Below are 24,850 nucleotides of genomic sequence, written 5' to 3' on the forward strand. Positions count from 1 at the left end.
TAGATCACTGAAATATAAATATCAGGATCATGACCTAGGAAGATTGTTTTGAATGAGTAGAGATTTAATTGCAGTGCCTCACTTATTTTTTATCATCTAATGTTCTTACATAAACTTCCTGCTTATGACATTCTTTAATTTCCTCAACTCATGTTTTGCTTTTTATCTTCTTGGTTCTATGCAAATATAACTAAACTTTTTGTCACTAATCTTTGGTAAACCGGCGTTACTGTCACTCTAAAGAAGGCTAATTTGCATTTTGAGGAGCTGGTGCTGTAGAAGTAGTATATTAAATATAGTAGTCACATTAGAAATATAGAATGCTCTGTGGGAAACTATTTTAAGTGGATGTGCAATTCGGGACATGCTCAAGCTGACTTACCTCAAACGGTAGAGTTAGAAACATACCAGGGGATTCCAATTCAATCCCATCAAGGTGGCATGTACCAATGCCATCTCACTAGTCCCAGTGATCAATTTCTGTTCACAATTGATCGTAATGATAGGACTAAGAACCAAAGGGATCACATAAACAAGAATAGTGTCTGCAAATACTAGCTGATAGAATAAAAAAGGGAGAGAACAATCCAACATGGGAAGTGAGATATACAGCAGACCCATAGAATGGCAGATGTCCTAAACAGCACTCTGGCCTCAGAATCAGCCCTTAAGGCATGCGGATCTGGCTGAAATGCCCATGAGAGTATTTCAGGCATGGAAAGCCAAGACACTCTGGGAAAAAAAAACCTAAATGAAAGATCTCCGTGAGTGAGATCCCAGTAGAAAGAACAGGTCATCAAAGAAGGAGGTACCTTTCTCTGAAGGGAGGAGAGAACTTCCACTTTGACCATGGCCTTGTCTAAAAATTATCAGAGTCAGTGAACTCAGGGAGCTTCCATAGCCTTGGCAGCTCATGACAAGAGCCTAGGGTGATTACTGATGCCATAAACAAGAGTGTCAATTTGTTAAGTCAACAACAGGAGTCACTGTGCACTTATTCCTCATGTAGGATCTTTGTCCTTAGTGTGCTGTACATTGAGATTTAATGCTATAACTAGTACTCAAATAGTATTTTTCACTTTATGTTTCTGTGTGGGAGCAAACTGTTGAAATCTTTACTTAATGTATGCTAAACTGATCTTCTGTATATAAAGAGAATCGAAAATGAATCTTGATGTGAATGGAAGGGGAGAGGGAGTGGGAAAGGGGAGGGTTGTGGGTGGGAGGGACGTTATGGGGGGGAAGCCATTGTAATCCATGAGCTGTACTTTGGAAATTTATATTCATTAAATAAAAGTTAAAAAAAAAAGAAAGTGAAAAAAAAGAAACTTTTCATTGTTCAAATTTCATATATATTTCTGAAAATAACATTTCATATATTTATGAAAATAGCTATAACAGTCCTAACATATTGGTAAATTGAAATAAAAATAAATATTATAGCATTTATAAAATAAAGCAGGACTATTCCTATTTTGTTTCTGTATATGTGTTTTTTTCTATATTTCTGATGGTGAGTTTGTAAAAGTAATGTTTCTAGATATTCAATAATCCATTTCACATTGTTAGCACATTGATTACCAAATCATAATGCTCAGTCATTTTAATAAAAATCATCTAATTGTATACATTAAGACATAGATAATAAAAATTCCATTTTAGGGTTTTAATTTTCTTTTTTTAATGTGAAATGATTATATTATAAACTTGTTTATGTGAATGCAGGCTAATTTTTGAAAAATAAATTAAGGATTTGAAATAAAAGTGACATTCTTTTTTTAAAAGATCTATTTATATAATTGAAGGCAGAGTTACAGAGAGAGAGAGAGAGAGAATCTTCCATCCACTGGCTCACTTCCCAAATGTTTGCAACAGCCAAAGCTGAGCCAATCCAAAGATATGAACCAGGGTCTTCTGGGTCTCCCATGTTAGTGCAGTGGCCCAAATAATTGGGCCATCTTCTGCTATTTACCCAGGTGCATTAGCATGGAGCTTGATTGGAAATGGAGCAGCCAGGACTTGAACCAACACCATATGGGATGCTGGCACTGCAGGCAGCAGCTTAAGCCCCTAAGCCATGGCAACGAACCCAATCTTGCTGATTGCACTTGATTAGTAGTCGTTACTGACGTTCCAAATTTCTGTTTGAGAAAGATTTTGACATCAGGGCTTGGGGAAGGGAGTGCTATTTTAGCAATTTTTGCTACAAATGAGAGAAAGATTTGTACTTTGCCATTCCTATGCTATGACACTAACATGTTAAAATTACTAATTCACTTTCTCTCTTTTTTAAAAGGTAATATATAAATGAATGCAGGACTTTATAAATCACGTGCATGTGCGGTTTGGGAGTTACTTGGCAAACGAGAATAGTGTATTTTTACTTTCTTGAAAATCTTAGGGAAATAGAGTCTTTACCACATCATATATGCCTAATATTTATCAAAAATTTTTTGTTAAAATGTTAAATCTTACAATAGCTTTGTTCACTTTTGTAAGACTTTTGGCAAAGAACCTCAAATAATTGAGTTCATGTATTTTTAGCCATTTAAAACATATCTTAGCCATGAAAAATTTTATTCATTATTTTACTAGAAGTTTGCTTTTGCAGCCTACCACACGCATTCTTTTTATTGCTGGGTTATTTTATTAGTTACCCTCTTCTTTGTGTCTTTCCTTTAGAAAGACTATATTTACAGAATGGGGATATGTAAACCAATCTTCTTGTAGATTTCTTTTAAATTACAAATACAATTGTCCTTTTCATGACCACATGACTCCATCATTCCTAACAAAGGGCAAATTATTTAATTATCTAATACATAAAAGAGAGTAACTATGTGAATTAGAGTTCTGACTTTTAACAGCAGAATATTTTCAGGAAAAAAAAGGATATACAATATGTCTTTTAGTCTTTTTTTTTTTTTTTTTTTTTTTTTTTTTTTTTTTTTTTTTGACAGGCAGAGTGGACAGTGAGAGAGAGAGACAGAGAGAAAGGTCTTCCTTTGCCGTTGGTTCACCCTCCAATGGCCGCCGCGGCCTGCGCGCTGCGGCCGGCGCACCGCGCTGATCCGATGGCAGGAGCCAGGAGCCAGGTGCTTTTCCTGGTCTCCCATGGGGTGCAGGGCCCAAGCACCTGGGCCATCCTCCACTGCACTCCCTGGCCACAGCAGAGGGCTGGCCTGGAAGAGGGGCAACCGGGACAGAATCCGGCGCCCCGACCGGGACTAGAACCCGGTGTGCCGGCGCCGCTAGGCGGAGGATTAGCCTAGTGAGCCGCGGCGCCGGCAACAATATGTCTTTTAATATTAGCCTATTATTTTAAGAAAAGATTTTTAATTTGGAGTATTCTGCTGTGCTTGTTCTGTTATGATGCCGTTATGCTGTGCCAATTCTATCCACACTTTTGCTGATCAATCTCAGAGAAAGTAATTTTTCAGGTTCATTGCTTAGTAGGATAGTTCTTTACCTCCAAGTTCTTTGTCTATGCAATGTAGACTTTCCCCTTCTTTCTTCAAAATAGTATCCAAATTACACTGAGAAGGCAATGTGTTTTGCTAAAAATACACAGCTTCCCATAGGTGATCATGGAGAGCAAAAAGGATGATGTTAACATTTTTAAATCTGAAAATTGACATGAAATGGGAAAAATCCTTAAAAATTTATAGTAGATCAAAGGTGAATCAAAAAATGGAAAACTTGAATAGTTTATAATCATTATATAAATTGAATCCATAATGAAAAACTATTCATTGTTGTGTAGCAGGTTAAGCTGCCACTGTGACACAGGCATCCCATATCGGAGTGCTGGTTTGAGTTAATGTGCCTGGGAAGGCAGCAGAAGATGACCCAGGACTTAGGCCCCAGTGCTCCATGTGTGAGACCAGCATAGAGTTCCTGGCTATTGGCTTTGACATGGCCCAGCCCTGGCTATTACGGCCATTTGGGGAATAAACAAGTGATGGCTGATCTCTCCATCCCTCTCCCTCCTTCCCCCCCCTTCTATCAATCTGTCTTTCAAATACATATATACGTACATAAATACATACCTAAATCTTTTTTAAAAAACCTCCCAGAAGGAAATTTGAGATGCAGATGATTTGGCCGTCAAATTCTAAGCAATCAAGGAAGATATAATACCAGCCTTCAAAAAAAACCTCAAAGAAATCGAGGCTTACATATTTTTTGTATAAACAAATAAAAAGGAGTTTTAAAAAGGAAAGTTAGGGGCCAGCACTGTGGTGAAGCAGGTAAAGCCGCCACCTGTGGTGCCTATATCCCATATGGGTGCCAGTTCGAGTCCTGGCTGCTCCACTTCCGATCCAGCTCTCTGCTATGGCCTGGGAAAGCAGTAGAAGACGGCCCAAATTCTTGGGCCCCTGCACCTGCATGGGAGACCTAGAGGAAGCTCCTGGCTCCTGACTTAGGATCAACTTAGCTCCAGCCATTGTGGCCAACTGGGGAGTGAACCAGAGGATGGAAGACTTCTCTCTCTCTGCCTCTCCTTCTTTCTTTGTGTAATTCTTTCAAGTAAATAAATAAATCTTTAAAAAGAAAACTGAAGAATAGAAAGTAATTTTCTTAATATGATTTAAAAAGAGGTATATATGGGGTGCGTGTTAGGTGCAGTTGGTAAGATGCTGCATGGGATACCTGCATCCCATATGAGTATCCCTGGATTCAAGTCTCAGCTCTGCTTTTGATCTAGCTTCCTGCTAATGCGTATCTCTGGTTGGCAGCAGATAATGTCTCAAATTATTGGGTCCTTTTCACCCATATGGGAGAACTGGATAAAGTTCTTGGCTCCTGGCTTCTGACTTCAGCCTGGACCAATCCTAGCTTATGAGAAATGAAATCCTAGCTTTGAGAAATGAAACAGCAGATGGGAAGATTTTCCTTATCCCCACCCCGCCCTCTCTCTCACACTGCCCCCCTCTGCCTTTCAAATAAATAAAATGAACTTTTTTAAAGAATAAAATATATACCAAAGTATATATTAAATATCACACTTAATGGTGAACACTAAAGCCTTTTCTTTTGAGATCAGGAATGACACAGGATGCCCAATATTGCCACTTCTATTCTGCCTTTTACTGCAAGGATCATCCTGCCCTGTGGGAGAAATGAGAAGTGTGAAAGTTGGAATGAAAGAATCAAAAATGGTCATTTGTAGAATATATTTTTTTAGAAAGTCCAAAAGAACAAACAGACGAATTATTTAAATACATAATCAATTATTTTAAAAGACTTACATATTTTTATTTGAATTGTAGAGTAACAGAGAGACAGAAGTATCTTCCATACACTGGTTCACTTCTCATGCCTGCAACAGCCAGGGCTGGGCCAGACCAGTGCCAGAAGCCAGGAACATCATCCATCCCACATGGGTGGCAGGATCACAAGTAGTTGAGCCATAATGTACTCTCCCCCAGGTACAGTAGCAGAAAGCTGGATCAGAAGAGTAGCTGGAACTCTAAACAGCAATGATATGGAATGCAGGCATCCCCAGCGGCAGCTTGATCTCCTATGCCATAACAGCCACCCCATATTCACAAAATTAAATATATATATTTACCAGAAAAAAATAAAATTAATTTTAAGGCTACAAGTTACAATAGTATCAAAAACAGTTATGGGGGGGGAGAGCCATTGTAATCCATAAGCTGTACTTTGGAAATTTATATTCATTAAATAAAAGTTAAAAAAAAATTTAAAAAGTTATAAAATTATAATAAAGATAGTATCAATGTATCAAATTTAAAATAGTATCAAAAATCATAAAATATCTAGGCAAAGATGTTTAAATTCATTACAGGAAATCTATCAAACTTTATTTAGGCACAGGTGTTTAACTTAGCAGTTCAAACACTCTTGTCCCAGATTTGAGCACCCAGGTTTGATTCCCAACTCCAGCCTCCTGGCTCCAGCTTCCTGCTAATGCAGACCCAGAGAGGCAGTGGTGATGGCTCTGTTGATTCAGTTCCTGCCACCCATATGGGAAATGGGTTTGGCCCAGGACAATCTGTTGGTAGGCAGTTGGGAGTGAACCAGGAGGTGGAAGCTGTCTCTAAAATACATAAAACTTTTTAAAATTAACCATTTTAAAATGAACAATTCAATGACTTTTAGTCATTCACAATGTTATTCAATCACAGCCTCTACTAGTTTGAAAATATTTTCATAACTACAGAGTAAAACTCCTACTCATTGTCTATTTTCTTCTCATTGCTCCATCTTTCCAGCCTCTGGTAACCAGAGGGTGAACATTTCATATAAATTAATTCATACATATATGACCTTTTGTGAATGGCTTCTTTTATGTGTATGTTTTTGAGATTCATCCACATTGTGACATGCATCGGTACTTCATTCCTTTTATGGCCGAATTGTAGAAATTCATGCATTTATTCCCAGAATATTGACCCATTATGTATACCACAATCTGTTTAGGCATTCATCCACTAATGAACATTTGATCTGTTTCCACCTGTTGTTTATTATGAATAGAGCTGCTACAAACATGCATGTTCATATACTTGTTTGAATCACGTTTTCCATTTTTAGATAAATAGAGAATTGCAGGGTAATATGGTAATTCTATGTGAAACTTTGAGGAACTATCAGACTGCTTTCTCAGTGATGAGCCATTTTTCATCCGCATCAGAAAACAATGTATAAGATTCCCAATTTTACATTCTCACCAGAAAATCAAGGTATGAGGTTCCCAATTTCTCCAAATCCTCAATAACACTGATTTTCTATGTTGTTATTAATACTCTGATTAGCATGAAGCAGTACTCATTGTGGTTTTGATTTGAATTTCCCTAAAGACTAATGATGCTGAGTGTCTTTTTATAAGCTTGCTGGCCAGTTGTATATGTTCTTAGGACAAATCTTTATCCAACTCGTTTCTCAATTTTTTTAAGACTTGTTTTATTCACTTGAAAGGCAAAATTACAGAGAGAGAGAAAGAGGGAGAATGAATCAGTCTTCCATCTGCTACTTCATTCCTCATATGGCCACAATGGCCAGAGCTGGGCTGAACCAAAACCAGGAGCTGGGAGCTTCTTTTGATTCTCCCACATGGGTTCAGGGGCCCAAGCACTTGGGCCATCTTCCACTGCTTTCCCAGGTGCATTAGCAGAGAACTAAATCAGAAGTGGAACAGCCAGGACTGGAACCAGCGCCCATATGGGATGCCAGCATCATAGGCAGTGGCTTTCCCTGCTGTGTCACAGGGCCAGCACCCACTTTGTCTATTTTTCAATGAAGTTATCTTTTTGTTCCTGAGGTGTCAGAGTTCATTTTTAAAGATTTATTTATTTTTATTTGAGAGGCAGAGTTATAGACAGAGTGAGGGAGAGAGAGAGAAACATCTTTCATTCATTGGTTCACTCTTCAAATGGTTGCTATGGCCAGAGCTGGGCCAATCTGAAGCCAGGAGCCAGGAGTTTTTTCTGGGTCTCCCACATGGGTACAGGGACCTAAGCACTTGAGCCATCCTCCATTGTTTTCCCAGGCCATAAGCAGAGAGCTGAATCAGAAGAGGAGCAGCCAGGACACAAACCAGTGCCCATATGGGATGCCAGTGCCACAGGCGGAGGCTTAACCTACCACACCACAATGCTGGCCCCCAGAGTTCTTTATAAATTATCTTTACTGACTTACCAATTATATAATTTGAAAGTATTTCTCCCATTCTATAGTTTGTCCTTTCACTTTCTAAGTCCAATTTATCTATCATTTTTTAATAGAAAGTTAATGAAGATTTACTCCTGTTTTTACTTTCAAAATGTTTATGGTTTTAGCTCTTTTATGTAGGTCATTGGTCCCTTTGGGGTTAATTTTGTATGTGGTGTGAAGTAAGTTGAACTTCATTCTTTTACTTTCTCACTGTGGCTATCAAGTTGTCCTGGCACCATTTGTTGATGAAACTGTTATTTCCTCTGTCAAAAATCAGTTGACCTTTGATGCATGGGTTTATTTCTATGCCCTCAATTCTATTCCATTTGTCTATGTGTCTATCCACATACCAGCACCCCAATGTTTAGTAGTTTTCAAATCTGGAATTGTGAATCTTCCTAATTTGCTATTCTTTTTTCAAGATTTTTTTTGGCTATTAAGACATATTTGCAATCTCATATGAATTTGAAGATCAGCTTTTCCATTCCTGCTTTTGTAGGCCATTGAAATTTTTATGGAGATTATGTTGAGTCTGTACATCATTTTGGGCATTATTGACATCTTGATAGTAAGTTTCCAATTATGCACATGAGATGTCTTTTTATTTATTTGTGCATCCTGTAATTTCTTTCAGCAGTGTTGTGGAGAATTCGATGTATGAGTCTTTTGCCACCTTTGTTAATGTATTCCTAGGTATTTCATTCATGAGGATGTTCTGTAAATGCAATTCTCTTCTTAATTTCTTTTTTGGATTGTTTTTTACTGATGTACAGAAACAAAATTGAGTTTTGCTTGTTGATCATATACCAGGTACTATTTCAGAATTTGTTTAATTACTATGTAACTTTTTTGTAGGTTCTTTGGGATTAACTATATATAGAAGATCATTTGCAAAGAGAAAGTTTTCTTTTTTTTCCAATTTAGATACTGTTTATTTTTTGTGCCTAATTCCTGTAGCTAAAAAACCAGTACAATTTTGAATGTCAGCAGTGAAGGTAAAGAAGCTGGGGCTGGATCATGCTGAAGACTGGTGCCAGGAACTCCATCCAGGTCTCCAGCATAGGGCCCAAGTACTTGCTGCTGGATCACACGTGGAGCAGCTAGGAACTGAATGGGAACTATGATGTGTGAAGCAGGCATCCTAAGTGGTGAATTAATCCACAGTACCAAATGTTTGCCCCTAGCCACTTTATTTTCCTTCTGTGAACTGTTTATATTCTAATTTTTCTGTTGATTATTTGCTGCCTTTTTCTTACCAATCTGTATGTGCTCTTCATATAGATTAGGAAAATTATATTTTACTACATATTTTTATGTACATTTATATTATGGGAATTTGCCCTTTGTTATGATTTCTTCAGTTTTTCTTTTGTCTTTTGACTTTGCTTAAATTTTTCATGCACAAGCTTTTATTTGTGTATTGTTGAATTTATCAGTGTTATTTTCAGATAAAATAATTTCATAAAAAGTATTGAACTAATACCATTTCTCCACATAAGTAATAACAAGTTAAAAATGTAATAGATAAAAAGCAAGATACAATTCTAAAAGCAGATTGATTTTCTAATAATTAACAAAGTATACGTAAGACTGCTGTAGTTTAATAAGCGAGAGACATTCAACTTCCTGACTTAAAAGGTAATTTCATTCAAAATTTTAGATAGTTTTTTTAAGCTTAATAACTTGTTTTAAAATGTACATTGACAAGTTAATGTCCATCAATAGCTATGTGTACCTTTAATAAAGAAGGGAAGGGGCGACTAGTTGCTGGGACTACCAGGTGCTGACTTCTAATACTATGGTGTATGGAAACTGACCGGAGTACAGACCCAGAATGAGATTTCTTGAACAATACCATTTATGTAGATTTAAAAATTATGATGTGTCCTTTAATAATGCATCCAAATAAAAGGATCCACATCACACACAGTTTACCAAAGGGGATAAAATAAAAAAGTAGAGAAACGTGGAGGTTTTTTTGTTTGTTTTTTTTTTTTTAAAGATTTACTTATTTATTTGAAAGGCAGAGTTACAGAAAGGCAGAAGTGGATCTGCTGGTTCACTCCCCAAATGGCCACAATGGTCAGGGCTGGACCAGGCCAAAGCCAGGCACCAGGAGCTTCTTCCAGGTCTCCACATGGGTACAGGCCCAAGTATTTGAGCCATCTTCTGCTGCCTTCCCTGGAACATAATCAGGGGGCTGGATCAGAAGTGATGTAGCTGGGACTTGAACCAGTGCCCTTAAGGGATGCCAGCACTGCAAGTGGCAGCTTTACCCATTGCACCACAGTGCTGGCCCCAGGATATGTGTTTTAAACAGAATATGAAACAGAATAGTACAATGGGGCTGGCGCTGTGGCTCAGCGGGTTAATGCCCTGGCCTGAAGCGCCAGCATCCCATATGGGCGCCGGTTCTAGTCTTGGCTGCTCCACTTCCGATCCAGCTCTCTGCTATGGTCTGGGAAAGCAATAGAAGATGGCCCAAGCCCTTGGGCCCCTGCACCCATGTGGGAGACCCGGAGGAAGCTCCTGGCTCCTGGCTTCGCATCGGCGCAGCTCCAGCGGTTGCAGCCAACTGGGGAGTGAACCATTGGATGGAGGACCTCTCTCTCTCTCTGCTTCTCCTCTCTCTGTGTAACTCTGACTTTCAAATAAATAAATAAATCTTTAAAAAAAAAAAAAAGAAACAGAATAGTATTATATTGTGTGACTGCAACACAATTTGTTTACCGGTTCATCTGCTGTTGGACCTTTGGTTATTGCTGGTTTGGGGCTATTAAGAATAAGGCTTCTTATAAACACTGTTTTTCAATTTTCTATCATTGTTTTGAGATGATATCATTTTATATCACCACTAGCAATATATGAGAATTCAAATTGTTCCCTTTCTTTGCTGTAACACAGTGTTATCAGTCGTTTTAATTTCGTGGTGTTTGGTGGTATCACGTTGAAATGGTGCCTACTTTGAGCTTAATTTCCTTCCTTTTTAAGTTCTTCAGATGGAAACTTAGAAAATTACCAGTCTTTTTATCTTTTCTAGTATAAGCATATAAGCCTATAATTTTCTTTTGAAGCACTGCTTTAGTATCTCATAAACCTTGATGTATTATGTTTTCAATTCAAAACATGTTCTAATTTTTCATATGATTTCTTCTTTGACTCTAGATTACTTTGAATTACATTTAATTTGTTAATGAGGATTTTCCAAACATCAATTACTGTTTTCTAATTAAATTCCATTTATTTTTAAAAAATTCTGTATGATCTTAGTCCTTTTTTAATTTATTAAGATTTGTATTATGGTTCAGACTAAAGTCTATCAAGGTGAATGTTCATTTACACCTGAAAAGATTGTATAGTCTGCTGGTTTTAGATGGATTTTTCTATGAGTGTCAGTTACGTTCACTTGATAATGCTGATCAAGAGTTTTTATGCTTCTTGATTTTCTACTTGTGTAGGTAGCCCAGCTCTATCTGTGAATTTGTTTTATTTTGTTTCAGTTTTTATTTCATGGGTTTTGAAGTTCAGTTACTATTTGCTCGAATGTTTAGTTTTTCTAATTATGTGTTTATGATTGCTCTTTTATCATTGTTTGTCCTTACTACTGAAATATTTCACTGATATTAATAAGCCATTTCAGCAACTTAATGATTAGTGCTTGGGTCATATATCAGCTACCATACTTTTTCCTCTAACCTAGCTATTTTATATTTAAATATAAAGCTATGGTTTTATATTTCTTATGAACACTATATATTTAAGCATTTTTTTATACAATCTGAAAGTTTCTGCCTTTTAATAGAAGTGTTCAGATCCTTTATACTTCATATAATTATGATAGGTTAGTTTTAAATCTACCATCTTACTGTTTGTATTTTATTTATCCTGTTTGTTCTTTTTTCATGCTTTCATTTGGAAGTTGTGTGTTTTTTTTAAGATTATTTATTTTACTTGAAAGTCACAGTTACACAGAGAGAGAGGTCTTCCATCCACTGGTTCATTCCCCAGTTGGCCACAACAGCCGGAGCTGTGTTGATCCAAAGCCAGGAGCCAGGAGCTTCTTCCAGGTTTCTCACATGGTGCAGGGGCCCAAGGACTTGGGTCATTCTTTACTGCTTTCCCAGGCCATATAAGAGAGCTGGATTGGAAGTGGAGCAACCAGGTCTCGAACCAGCGCCCATATGGGATGCTGGCACTGCAGGCGGTGGCTTTTACCCGCTACACCACAGTGCCGGCCCCATGTTTTGTTTTTTTTTTTCTTGAGAGACAGTGACACATAGATAAACAGTTCTAATTGGGTCGTTCACTCCCTTAATGCTTGTAACAACTGAGATGGGCTAAGGACAGAGCCAGGAGCTGAAAATTCAAGCCAGGTCTCCTATGTGGGAGGCAGAAGCCTAATTTCTCGAGCCATCACAACTGACTCCTAGGGTCTGCATTAGCAGGAGGCTGGAGTCTGGAGTTGAAGTTGAGAATTGAACCCAGGTCCTCCAATGCAAAGAGGGAGTATCTTAAACTGCTAGGTGAAACACCCACTCCAAATTAGTTGTTCTTAAACTGTCAAGCTATTGTTTAACTCCATGCATGTATAGATTATTATCTAACAAAAGACTGGAAGGTACACTTTGTAGACTTCTGGAGCTCTTTCTCTGTATAACTTTTTTTCCTAGCACTCTGTTCAGTTAAATCTTTTTCTCTCAAAACCCTTGACATCTGTTTCTTCAAGTCAGCTAGAAAGTTATTCTGTACTTGGGATAACTTCCCTGTGCAATGATCCAAGAACATATCTACCATCAACAAGTCGGTAGATTCATATGATCACCACACTGGCTTCTCTCTCAGGAATAAGTCTTGTGCTGGCTATTGTCCAAATTCTGAAAAAGGTTGTTTGGTATAGGCCTCATACTTGTACTGTTTGATGGGCACAGATGGAAATGCTTTTCCTACTTTCAAAATTTGTTTTTTAGTAGCACTTCCACTTGTAGTTACTGCTTAATTTCTTCCCTCCACACGTTTGAAAGAAGCTGGAATCATCTCTACATATTGCATTCCCCGAGAAGCACCACAATGACTCTAATTTCTTATTTTATTTCACTCTGCACCCTACTGTAGTGCAGCATCCAACAAAACTGTTTTATTTTAACAGTTGTTTAATGATCAGAGTTACCTTTCAGTTGCCAGACTCAATTCAGGGCTTCTGATTCCAGTGATTTAATGGAATAGCTTCCTTAGAAAAAGCCTTTAGGTACAAAAATTAGGATGTAAAATGTAGGTTTTTTTTCCTTACTATGGACAGCTGGCTAATCTGGCTAGAAATAAAGGAAATACAATGGTGAGGGGAGAGAATGAGTGAATGAATACAGGGAAATAACTGACTACTGAAGCTGAATCTGCCTTAAGGATGTTTTCCAATTAAAACTAGTATAAGTTTTTGTTTAATTAAAGATGTGTTTATTGATTTGAAAGGCAGAGTTACAGAGAGGGAGATACAGAGGCATAGAGAGAAATCTTCCATCTACTGGTACACTCCCCAAATGGCCACAACAGTCAGGCCAGGATGAAATCAGGAGCCAGGAGCTTCATCCAGCCCTCTCCGGTGGGTGGAGGGGCCCAGGCACTTAAGTCATCTTCCACAGACCATTAGCAAGGAGCTGGATTGGTAGTAGAGCAGCTGGGAGTTGAACTGGTACCCATATAGGATGCTGGCACTGCAGGCGGTGGTTTAACCTGCTATGCCACAGTGCCAGCCCTGTTTAATATTCTAGAGAATAAATGGAAACAAAGCCTAGAACCTAGAATGTGAGGAGTCTTTTAGAAAAGTGCATAAAGGCAAGAATTTTCAAAGGCTGCAACTAGAGTTCAAAGTTGCTGCTTAGAGATGCAAAGAATTTGTCTTTCTCTGACTTGGGCTCAAGCTGAATAGAGAAAATAGAGTCTGCATACAGTTTATAACAGAAAGTTAGGCCTCTTTCATCTTTAAATTCTGCAACCATGCTACCCAAATGTTTTATTTTAAAATCAAATAAGAATTTTTTAAAAGATTTATTTACTTGAGGGGCATAGTTACAGGCAGAGAGAGAGGTCTTCCAACCACTGGTTCACTCCCCAAATGGCCACAATGGCCAGAGCTGATCTTATCCAAAGCCAGGAGTCAGGAATTTTTTCTGGATTTCCCACGCGGGTGCAGGGGCCCAAGGACTTGGGCCGTCTTCTACTGCTTTCCCAGGCCACAGCAGAGAGTTGGATCTGAAGTGGAGAGCCAGGATTCAAACGGGTGCCCATATAGGATGTTGACACTGCAGGCGGCGGCTTTACCCACTACGCCACAGTGCCAGCCCCAAGAATTGGGTTTAAAAATAGGTTAGTTGGCCGGCATATGTATCCTTTCTAGGACTCTTGACAGAAGCATCTAAGGAATCCCACAAATAAACAAATTCATTTCAACAAAAATGAATTCCCAATAAGGATTAAAAAATCATAAAACACAACAGTATGATGGCAACATGATAAAAGTCAGCAGAAATAAACAAGCATACCTACATACATATGAGAAAGCATGCATATGTATAATAGAATAAATTCCTATAAAATATGTTTGTAGGTACAGATGTACACATAGAAACACATATACATCCACAAAAATAACCTCAAATGTTGGAATTAGTCTATAGAGAATGTAAAAATAAGTAAGCTTAATATGTTTAAGGGAAATGCTCATGAAGCAAAAAATTGCTAATATGATTGAGAACTGGATAGGTACAGCTGGAAAGAGAATTGAATTGAATAATAGCTCTGAATAAAAGTATGCAAAATTAGGCACAGAGAAAAAAGAAATGAAAAAACAATTAATAAAAATAAAGGTTAGAGGAGAATGTCTGACAAATGTCTGCAAAGAGTTGGCTTCAGCAACCACTTTTGCCCTGGACCTCTGGCAGGAAATTTGTATTTTGTGCAAATACCAGTAATGACAGCTCTAGGGGGTGCTTTTGGTGGTATTTTTGGGAAGCAGGAAGCATGTGCCCAGGTTTCAATTCAGAATATTTTTGGCCAATGTTCTCCTCAGCTGAATACTGAGGATATACAGAGCTAGAGGCTTAAAACATAAAAGGCAAAAACCTTAAAAGTAGAGTAGCATTGTTCAGTGTACACTTAAGAAAAAGATCAGAAGTAGAAATGAGCAGAGAAAATTGTGGAAAATTTAGGAATACTCTCAGATCTGTTTATCCATCTGGTGGTGGGGAGAGAGGATTCTCTCTAAGTATTACATCATTTGGAACCTTTGTATTTGGGGATGCACCATCGCACAGAGCATCAGACAAAAGAGAATTCTTCTGGAGCCTTAATGTGTAATGAAATTTGCACTGTAGAGTTTTGTATTTGCTAGAGACCTGGCACTTTTATTTTCGTTCTGATTTCTCCTTTTGGAATAAGAGTATCTATCCTATGCCTGTCCTGCCATTGCATTTTAGAAGCACTTTACTTTTAGTTTCACAGGTTCACAGCTGGAGAGGAATTTGGCTCAGGATGAATTGTACATTGAGTTCACTTTTATCTGATTTAGACGATATTTACATGAGACTTTGGACTTTTTGAATTGATGTTGGAATGGGTTAAGACTTGTGGCTCTGTTGGAATGGAATGAATGTATTTGCATGTGAGGAAGACATGTATTTCAGTGTCTGTGGTAGAATGCTACATAGACTGTGTCCCTCCACCCAAATTCATATGTAGAAACATAATCCCCAGTGTTGGCTATGTGGTTTTTGGGAGGTCACTGGGCCATGAGGGTGAGCAAAAGGGAAAAAATATAATAAAACATTTGATTAATCCTAAAGAAAAGAATCAGTGAAATATAAAACAAATATGATAGAACATCCACAAATCTAACTGCTGATACTTTGAAAAGGTTAATAAGCTTGATAAACCCCTAATGCAATTCCTCTAGAATAACAAATGTTTGCTTTGACATTTAAAAAATCTGTAAATGTAATTCACCATAATAATAGACTAAAGAAAAGCCATATAATCACTTAAATATGTTCAGAAAAAACATATACTTAAATTCAGTATTAACATTTTTAAAGTTATTTTGGTAAGCTAGGACTATATTCTGATAAAGAGCATACCAAAAAAATCCTACTATCCGTGTTATTTTAGTTCTGATTAATTAAAAGCATTTCTATTATAATCAGAAACAAAACAAGAATCTCCTTTGACCATTTCTACTTATTATTAAACTGGTGACTCCATCAAGCCTGGCTCAAATCCTCTAAGTAATAATAAAGGTATTAGGATGAATGAAAGAAATCAAATTGTTATTGTTTGAAGACAATGCTTAGATAATAGATGAACAGAAATTACGCATATAATATGAAAGAAAGGTTATGGTATTTCATCTATAACAATTATGTTTCTATGTTTCTAAGTGCCTTTTGCAATTCAAATGACTAATATTAAATTTAACTAGGAGAACATTTAACAAAGTATGTGTAAGACTTTTATAGAAGAAAATTATTAAGTTACATTCAAAGAAATTCAGGATGATCTAAATAAACAAAGAGATATGCCATAGTCATGAATTCTTTTTACTGTGATCATGTTTTTGTAAAAGAAAAAAAAAAAAAAGGTAGTGAAAACTTATTACATTCATGGCCAGTTCTTCAATAGCTTTTGTCACTTACTCTTCTTCATTTTGATGTTTTCCTTCAAGGTGACTTATTAAGCCAAGACTTTATTCTGGTGTGATTCAGATACTGTATTATAATAGTTACACTGTTTCTCACTCAGTTTTCCTGCAAAAGTAAGTCTTTATTTTTTTCCCCCCTTGCAGACTTTGCCTTCAAAAGAAGCAACACTTTTAAATACTACACAAATGCCATCTTGTCTACAGTCAGCTTCAGCTTGGAGTAGTTATGAACACAATCCAAACTCTCAGATATTAAGAGAACATGTATCAGAGTTAGATCCTGCTTTTCATTCTGTCCTATCATTGCCATCAGGTAAGCCTCCTAAAAATTTCCAACTCACTGGATATTTTCTCTAGTGAAGTCTAATGCTAGAGGCCCAGGGAATCTAATAAAATGTCACCAGTTATTTTGTTATAAGATATTAAAACTTAGCAGTTCTCATAGAGAAATTAATTTAGTCATATGCAGAGTTAATGTTCTGTGGAGGTGATTCTGTAGTTTGTTTTAAACCAATTAGATTCCCTTTGAGAAATAACTGCTTTTTATCTTCTTGGTTAATGTTTGAGAATTTTATTAGGAACAAGGCTATGTTGTTGAAATATTTCTCAGTAACAGCAAATGTTCCTTTTCTAATATGCAATTTTAAATGGAATTTTCCCTGCTATGTAATATTCCTCCACTTATAATCTACATTGAGTTTCTTCAACAGGAAAGAAATTATGTATCTATATGTCTAGACAACTGTTGAACTTCAGGATTATCTATAATATATAACTGAGAAAATGAGGCTTGCACTAGCATACCCCTGATGTAGTTTTCAATTTCCAGTTCTTGGTTTTTGGCAAGGAAACTTCAGTAAACTAAAAGTAAATATTTTCTGTGGAAAGAAAACTTCAAGTTGGTTATTTCAGGTTCATCTCTTAACTAGGGGATATTTTAAATAGGATTTTGTGTCATTTTTAGCTTGTGGCTCCAATCATCTTTCAAATTCTTAAAATCAAGGGACTTATATGAAATTTGTATAACTTAAATCAAATTAAATAAATAAATAAAGTTAATTTCCATTCTAAAGAAAAAAAAATCAAGGGACTGCTTCTCTTGTAGCACACTACTTTTTGGGCCTACACCTACCCTGAATCGTAAGTTTGGGTCTTACCAATATTATAGTCACTATTTATCTGCACATACTTTAAAATGAGTTCCTACCAGAACTATTTTATTCCATCTTTGAAAATCAACCTTTATAATAGGAAGAAATCAGCATGACAATTAATAATGCAGTTAGCATTTTGGGTTAGCATGCAGTAAGCCCTGATCTTCAAAGAGTTCATGAAAAATGCATATTATTTAAAAAAAAACTATGCATGGATTTCAAAAAAATTTTACACCAAAATAAACTTATCTTGTAATTCCATTTTCTATTCATTTTTTAAAGCACCTCATATAACAGGGATAAGGAACATCCAGCCCAGGGCCCCACATAAGGCCCACAAAATCATTTGGTCTTGCCCTAGCAAGGCAACCACAGGCAGGAATCGAAATTCTATAGCAGGCTATTTTCTAAGTTGATAATTTTTATGACCCATGAATGATGTCATAAACATTCAAACAGCCCTTGGCAGAAAAAAGGTTCTCCACTTCTGTCATGTCACAACCACATTACATTTTAATTCTCACAACAACCCCATTAGAATATATACTGTTGCACTCTTCATCTTACATATGAGAAACTTGAACTTAGTAATGTTGTTACTCAGCCAAGATTATTCAGTTAATAAATTAATAGAGACAAGGATTGATCTGAAGCCACACTCCTAATCATCACTCTTGTTTTCTTATTAGAAAATGTATTTCTTTAATTGCATAACCTTGAAAGCTTGCATTAATCTCCTTCATCCAATAGACTTTTAGCTATAAGGCATCCTAATCTAATAAATAAGATTAGCTTCTTTACCTACTAGTTAGGGTTATTCATTCTTTCTTGCATTCATTTAATAAAAATCTTAATATCTATTACACTTGTATACCAGGTACTAAATAGGAGTTAGGAGTATAATTATAAATAAGTCCCCCAAAGTACCTGCATTCTAGTTTAAGAAAACTGAAATATAAACTAGTGAGTGAAATAATGTGTTATGAAATATTGTGATAGAAGTTTATAGCTCACAGTTGGGTTCTAAGAAAGACACATGGGTGGAACAAGGATCTTCTCTAGCTATGTTGTGTTTTCCCACAACCAAGAAAAAACAAATTGGTGTCAAATAGTGTTTTACAGGCAGTCAAAGCCATAATTAACAATTGAGATTACATCAAATTGAGATGTTTCGGTACTGCAAAAGAAACAGTCAGGAAAGTGAAAAGGCAACCGACAGAATGGGAAAAAATATTTGCAAATTGTGCAACTGATAAAGGGTTAATATCCAGAATCTACAAAGATTTCAAGAAACTCCACAACAACAAAACAAACAACCCACTTAAGAGATGGACCAAGGAACTAAATAGACATTTATCAAAAGAGGAAATCCAAACAGCCAATAGACACATGAAAAAATGTTCAAGATCACTATCCATCAGGGAAATGCAAATCAAAACCACAATTAGGTTTCACCTCACCCAGTTAGAATGGCTTACATACAGAAATCAACTAACAACAGATGCTGGTGAGGATGTGGGGAAAAAGACACACTAATCCACTGTTGGTGGGAATACAAACTGGTAAAGCCATTATGGAAGACAGTTTGGAGATTCCTCAGAAACCTGAATATAGACCTACCACATGACCCAGCCATCCCACTCCTTGGAATTTACCCAAAGGGAATTAAATTGGCAAATAAAAGGGCTGTCTGCACCTTAATGTTTATTGCAGCTCGATTCACAATAGTTAAAACATGGAATCAACCTAAATGCCCATCAACAGTAGACTAGATAAACAAATTATGGGATATGGACTCTATAGAATACTGTACAGCAGTAAAAATAAATGAAATCCAATCATTTGCAACAAAATGGAGGAATCTGGAAAACATCATGCTGAGTGAAATAAGCTAGTCTCAAAGGGACAAATATATGTTCTCCCTGATTGGTGACACTTAACTGAGCACCTAAAAGGAAACATGTAGAAGTGAAATAGACACTATGAGAAACAATGACTTGATCAGCCCTTGTCCTGACTGTCGAAGAACAACTTACTATTTTATTCCCTTTAGTATTTTTTTGTTCTACTTAATACCATTGGTTGAACTCTTTAATTAACACACAATTATGCTTAGGTGTTTAAATTTAACTGAAAAGTGATCCCTGTTAAATATAAGAGTGGGAATAAGAGAGGGAGGAGATGTACGATTCAGCACATGCTCACTCAGACTTAACCCTAATGATAGAGCTAGAAAAATGCCAGGGGATTCCAAATCAATCTCATCAAGGTGACATGTACCAATGCCATCTTACTAGTCAAAGTGATCAGTTTCAGTTCATAATTGATCATAATGATAGGATTAAGTGTCAAAGGGATCATATAAATAAGACTAGTGTCTGCTAATACTAACTGATAGAATTAAAAAGGAGAGAATGTTCCAACATGGGAAGCAGGATATACAGCAGACTTATAGAATGGCAGGTGCCCTAAACAGCACTCTGGCCTCAGAATCAGCCCTTAAGGCATTCGGATCCAGCTAAAAAACCCATGAGAGTTTTTTAGGCATGGAAAGCCAAGACACTGTAGCAAAAAACAACAACAAAAAATGACCTAAATGAAAGATCTCTGTGAGTGAGATCCCAGCAAAAAGAACAGGCCATCAAAGAAAGAGGTACCTTGCTCTGAAGGGAGGAGAGAACTTCCACTTTGACTATGGCCTTGTCTAAATAATGTTGGAGTTTGTGAACTCAAGAGGCTTCCATATCCTTGGCAGCTCTTTACAAGAGCCTCAGTTGATTACTGACGTCATAAATAAGAGTGTCAATTGTTAAATCAACAACAAGAGTCACTGTAGACTTGCTCCCCATGTAGGATCTGTCCTTAATGTGTTGTACTGTGCAAATTAACAGTAAAACTAGTACTCAAACAGTACTTTATGCTTTGTATACCTGTGTGGGTGCAAACTGCTAAAATCTTAGTATATACTAAAACGATCTTCTGTATATAAAGATAATTACAAATGAATCTTGATGAAGAATGGGATGGGAGAGGGAATGGAAGATGGGACGGTTGTGGGTGGGAGGGAGGTTGTGAGGGGAAAATCCGCTATAATCTAAAGTTGTACTTTGGAAATTTACATTTATTAAATAAAGGTTTAAAAATAGTGTTTTAAAGCAGTGTTTTAAAGTTAAGCAGTGTTTTAGAGGACTATTTATGTTCTCATTTTCATTTTCATCTCTTGGGACAAACTCTATGGTGATACTCATGAACCTTTTTTACTTTTTGCATATTTTTCCACACTTGAGTATGGACCTACCACTAAAATATATCATTTGAGGGAGTGATACATCTTGTCTTTGTTTAAAATTTAGATCCTTCCTGAATCTACCGTGATTTATTTGTTCATACTTGATTTTCTTAACAATAAATACCTTCTTTCACTAGTAAAACTTTCACGTATTAACTGCTTTACAAAATATTTGTTCATAAAGGTAAAGTTTAGCTGTCTCTATTAAATGCTTTTTAGATAATTTTATTTTTACATTCTTGAAAGAAAAAACTATTAATAATTGTGAACCACATCTATTTAACTACCCCATTAGTTGTGAGAATATAGAATATGAGCATGTGATATTGACTGTCTCTCTCTACAACTTTATTTAAAAGAATAGGCTTTAGTATTTGTAAAAGTAGAATAATTTGTAACCTTAGGGAATGTGGAAATTTTTATTCATAAAGAAATTGCACACCCACCCCACCCTGGCAACACTCCTGCTCGTTCCTCTCATAGAGGAAGGGCAGTTCTGTGAGGGTTTTGCTGGGGGAAATCGTTAGGCACCTGCCTGGGGTCCTGAGGCGGCCCCTTCTGACTTCTTTTGGTTTCCTAATCTTAAAAAAAAAAAATCTCTAAAAGGTGCCTGTTTTTCTTCATTTAGTAACTTAAGAAGAGTGCCTCTACAGGGTTAAATTCCCAGGACGCTCAGTTCTTTAGGGATGGAGTAAATGGCTGGGACCATCACATGCAAAAGGGTCCTGAACTTGATGGATGTTATGCTGCCTTTAAATCCCATTTTCCATGACCTCCTGAGGACCCCTGATATGAAATGCCCAAAACAGACCAACCCACAGACAGAAGGTTAGATTGGTGCCTACCAGGAGCTGGGGAAAGGAGACACTGGGCCGTGACTGCTGCTGGATACAGGGGTCTCTTTCGAGGGTGGTGGAAAGTTCTAAACCTAGGCAGCAGCAGTAGCAGAACAGCTCTGCACACCCTAAATAGCCCTGCGTCACACTCTTTAGAAAAAGAGTGAATGGAGGGCTGGTGCTGTGGCACAGCAGGTTAGGCCTCTTCCTGTGACGCCGGCACCCCTTATCAGAGCACCAGTTCAAGTCCCAGCTACTCCACTTCCAATCTAGCTCCCTGCTGATGTGCCTGAGAGAGCAGCAGAGGATGGCCTAAGTGGTTGGGCCTCTGTTTCTGCGTAGGAGACCCATATGGAGTTCCATGCTCCTGGCTTAGGCCTAGCCCAGTCCCAGCTGTTGTGGTCATTTGGAGAGTGAACCAGCAAATGGAAGACCTCTTTTTCTCTCTCTTTCTGTCACTCTGCCTTTCAAATAAATAAATACATGTTATTTTTAAAAAGAAAGGAAATTACATCTGAATTATAGCAATTTTTCTCCAAGTAGTTAGAAGCATGTAATATATCTTTTGGAAAGCCATTATTTCAGATGCATAGTATTGGAGATTAAGGTGAAATGGATAGAGTTCAGGTTTGGCTATCGGTTTCCTTAAAGACCTCATGGGTGCGTTTGTTTCCATTCATATGTAAGTAATAGTTATTAATATTTACAAGTATGGTTCATGTTATACACTTTCAGAAAGCTCATGAAGTTTGTTAGGGTTTTTTGTTCGTTTACTAAGTACATGTACAAGATGCTTGAAAAGAGTATTTTACCAGCTTTTCAAACTTTGCTAGTTTTTTTAAGCATGAGTGCTACTTTTAGAAAATAAGTGATCTGAGTTGTATTTCAGCCTGTGAAGAAGGATATTCACTGAAAATACATTTTTACTTTATTTTTCCAGATGTGCCTCTTCATTTTCACTTTGAAACCTTATTTAAAAAGACTGAAATAAAAGGAGATCTTGATGAAAATAAATTTGTAGGCGACTGTGTCATAGCTCCAACAGCTGGTATGTTAAATTTACAAATCTTGCACTTTATATACCTTTTTACATCCTTCATATTTATTTTTGCATTCTCAGTAAATAAAATTTAACAAAAAATAAATGTAAATCCTTAATTTTTAACACTAACTTCTCACAAATCACACACACAGACACACACACATAGAAAATACACAAGAGCAATCCTAACAAGAAATGTGTGTTACCTATTGAATGAAAATTATGAAGTATTAACAATAAATAATAGGAAATTAAATAAACATGGAGAAGCAGCATTTATATAAAATATTAATAAGGATATACTACTACTTCATCAGCTTAATACAATGTAACTAGAAGTTCTAATAGATTTTGTTAACTTAATGCCAAAGCTATTGGGAAGAGCTAACAAGAGAAAATATACAAAGAAATACTGGGAAAAGAAAATCTCAACTACTTATGGCAACATGACAAAAGCATTTAATAGTTAACTTGGATTCTGTTTTGCTTATATTCAGTAAAACAGATTGATGAAGCAGACTGCATAGTTTATTGTGTGATCAGAGAAAAATTGTATATCAATGGGAAAGTACAGCACCATTCAATAAACAGTATTTTTAACTTCTTGAGTAAAATTACTTTATATGCTCATTTCATACCATGAATCAGAATAAATTCTAGTTGAATCCAATAATTTAAATATGAAACATTAAAACTACATAATAAAACTTGCAGAAATTGTAATGAAATATTTATGAGTGTGCTAAATTATATTGAAGACATTGTCTATGCTTGGAAGCAATTAGAAGAAAGAAAAACATTACCATATTTTGATTATCTGAGAAGTTAAAATCTTTTTTATATCAAAAAGTCATGCAGGGCAAGTATTTTGATTCAGTGAGTAAGCCACTGCTGGGCTGCCTGCATCCCATGTTAGAGTGCCAGTTGAAGTCCCAGCTACTCTGCTTCCAATCTGGCTTCCTGCTAATGCACCTGGGAAGCAGTGAATGATGGTCCCAGGTACCCAAATGGAGCTCCTTTCTCCTGGCTTTGGTCTGGCTCAGCCCTAGCTGTTGTACTGTTCCAGCCATCTGGGGGGTGAACCAGCAGATGAAAGCTCTTTTTCTTTGTCTCTGTAACTCTGCCTTTCATGTAGATAAAAACAAATATTTAAAGGAAAAAAAAAAGTCAAGTATACAAGATGTATGACATCCAGATTAAATAATCATTAATCTCAAAAAGTCAAGTCAAATTTAATACCTGTTAGAGTCATTTTATAAATTTATAAAAATCAGTAACTTTTAGAAATATCAGTAATAACTAGATAGAATATGTAAATGAACATTATCCTGGAGATACTGATAATGAAATTATGAAATATCTTGGATTGAACTTTCTAAGGACCTACATGAAGAAAACTTTGAAAAGTTTACTGAAGAACCTGGGAAGATAAATGCTCCCTTCTGTCAGAAGGCAGTATTACAACTTAAGATGTCAGTTTTCCCCCAGATTAATTTATAATTGCTATGTAATTCTAATCACAATCAAAGAGATACTCTTTTAGACAAAAACTTTGGAACAAAGTTAAATTTAAGTTTATTCAGAGAAAAATAAATGTTAAACATAGCCAATAAAAATTTTAAAAGATCAATAGGAGGAGGTGTCAGATATCAAAATGTTTATAAAGTTATAGCATTAAAATATGGTAATACTTATGGAAGGCAGGTCAATAGAACCAAATAAGCGTGGCAGCAGACCCAAGAGTTCATTATACAGTAAAGTAGTTTTTCCTATTAGTATGGAAGGGATGGCCCAGTCAGTAAATAATCACAACAAAGACACTTTGTTAAATGTCACTGTTATGTTTTTACTTTTTAATTTTAATTTATTATTAATAGTATTATTTATTTGAAAGGCAGAGATGGGGGAGAGAAAGAGAGAGACAGCGAGAGTGAGAGCGAGATCTCCCATCTGCTGGTTTCGTCCCCAAATGTCCACAGCCACCAGACATAGGCCAGGTGGAAGTCAGGAGACAGCAACTCAATCCAGGGCTCCCATGAAGTTAGCAGGGACTCAACTACCTGAACCATCACCTGGTGCCTCCCGCAATGTACATTAGCAGGAAGCTGGAATCAAGAACTGAACAGAGACTCAAACCCAGGCCTCCAATATGGGATCTGG

General features: G+C 36.6%; 1 protein-coding gene across 15 annotated transcripts in view; it reads left to right on the plus strand.

Annotated features, from left to right (window-relative positions):
• Window positions 1–24,850, plus strand: part of KANSL1L (KAT8 regulatory NSL complex subunit 1 like) — a 176,944-nt gene that overhangs the window by 119,697 nt on the left and 32,397 nt on the right. For all 15 annotated transcript variants that reach the window (XR_011387126.2, XR_016231905.1, XR_016231906.1 and 12 more), the window contains 2 exons: window positions 16,514–16,682; window positions 22,589–22,696. Coding sequence is in view for 12 of the 15 variants with exons in the window: in XM_017343073.4 (XP_017198562.4) it covers window positions 16,514–16,682; window positions 22,589–22,696 (277 nt within the window). In the remaining 3 variants the exon portion in view is untranslated. The remainder of the gene's footprint in view (window positions 1–16,513; window positions 16,683–22,588; window positions 22,697–24,850) is intronic.

The sequence above is a fragment of the Oryctolagus cuniculus genome, chromosome 3 (assembly GCF_051225735.1).
Source record: "Oryctolagus cuniculus isolate XC-2025 breed Fujian yellow rabbit chromosome 3, ASM5122573v1, whole genome shotgun sequence".
NCBI lineage: Eukaryota > Metazoa > Chordata > Mammalia > Lagomorpha > Leporidae > Oryctolagus > Oryctolagus cuniculus.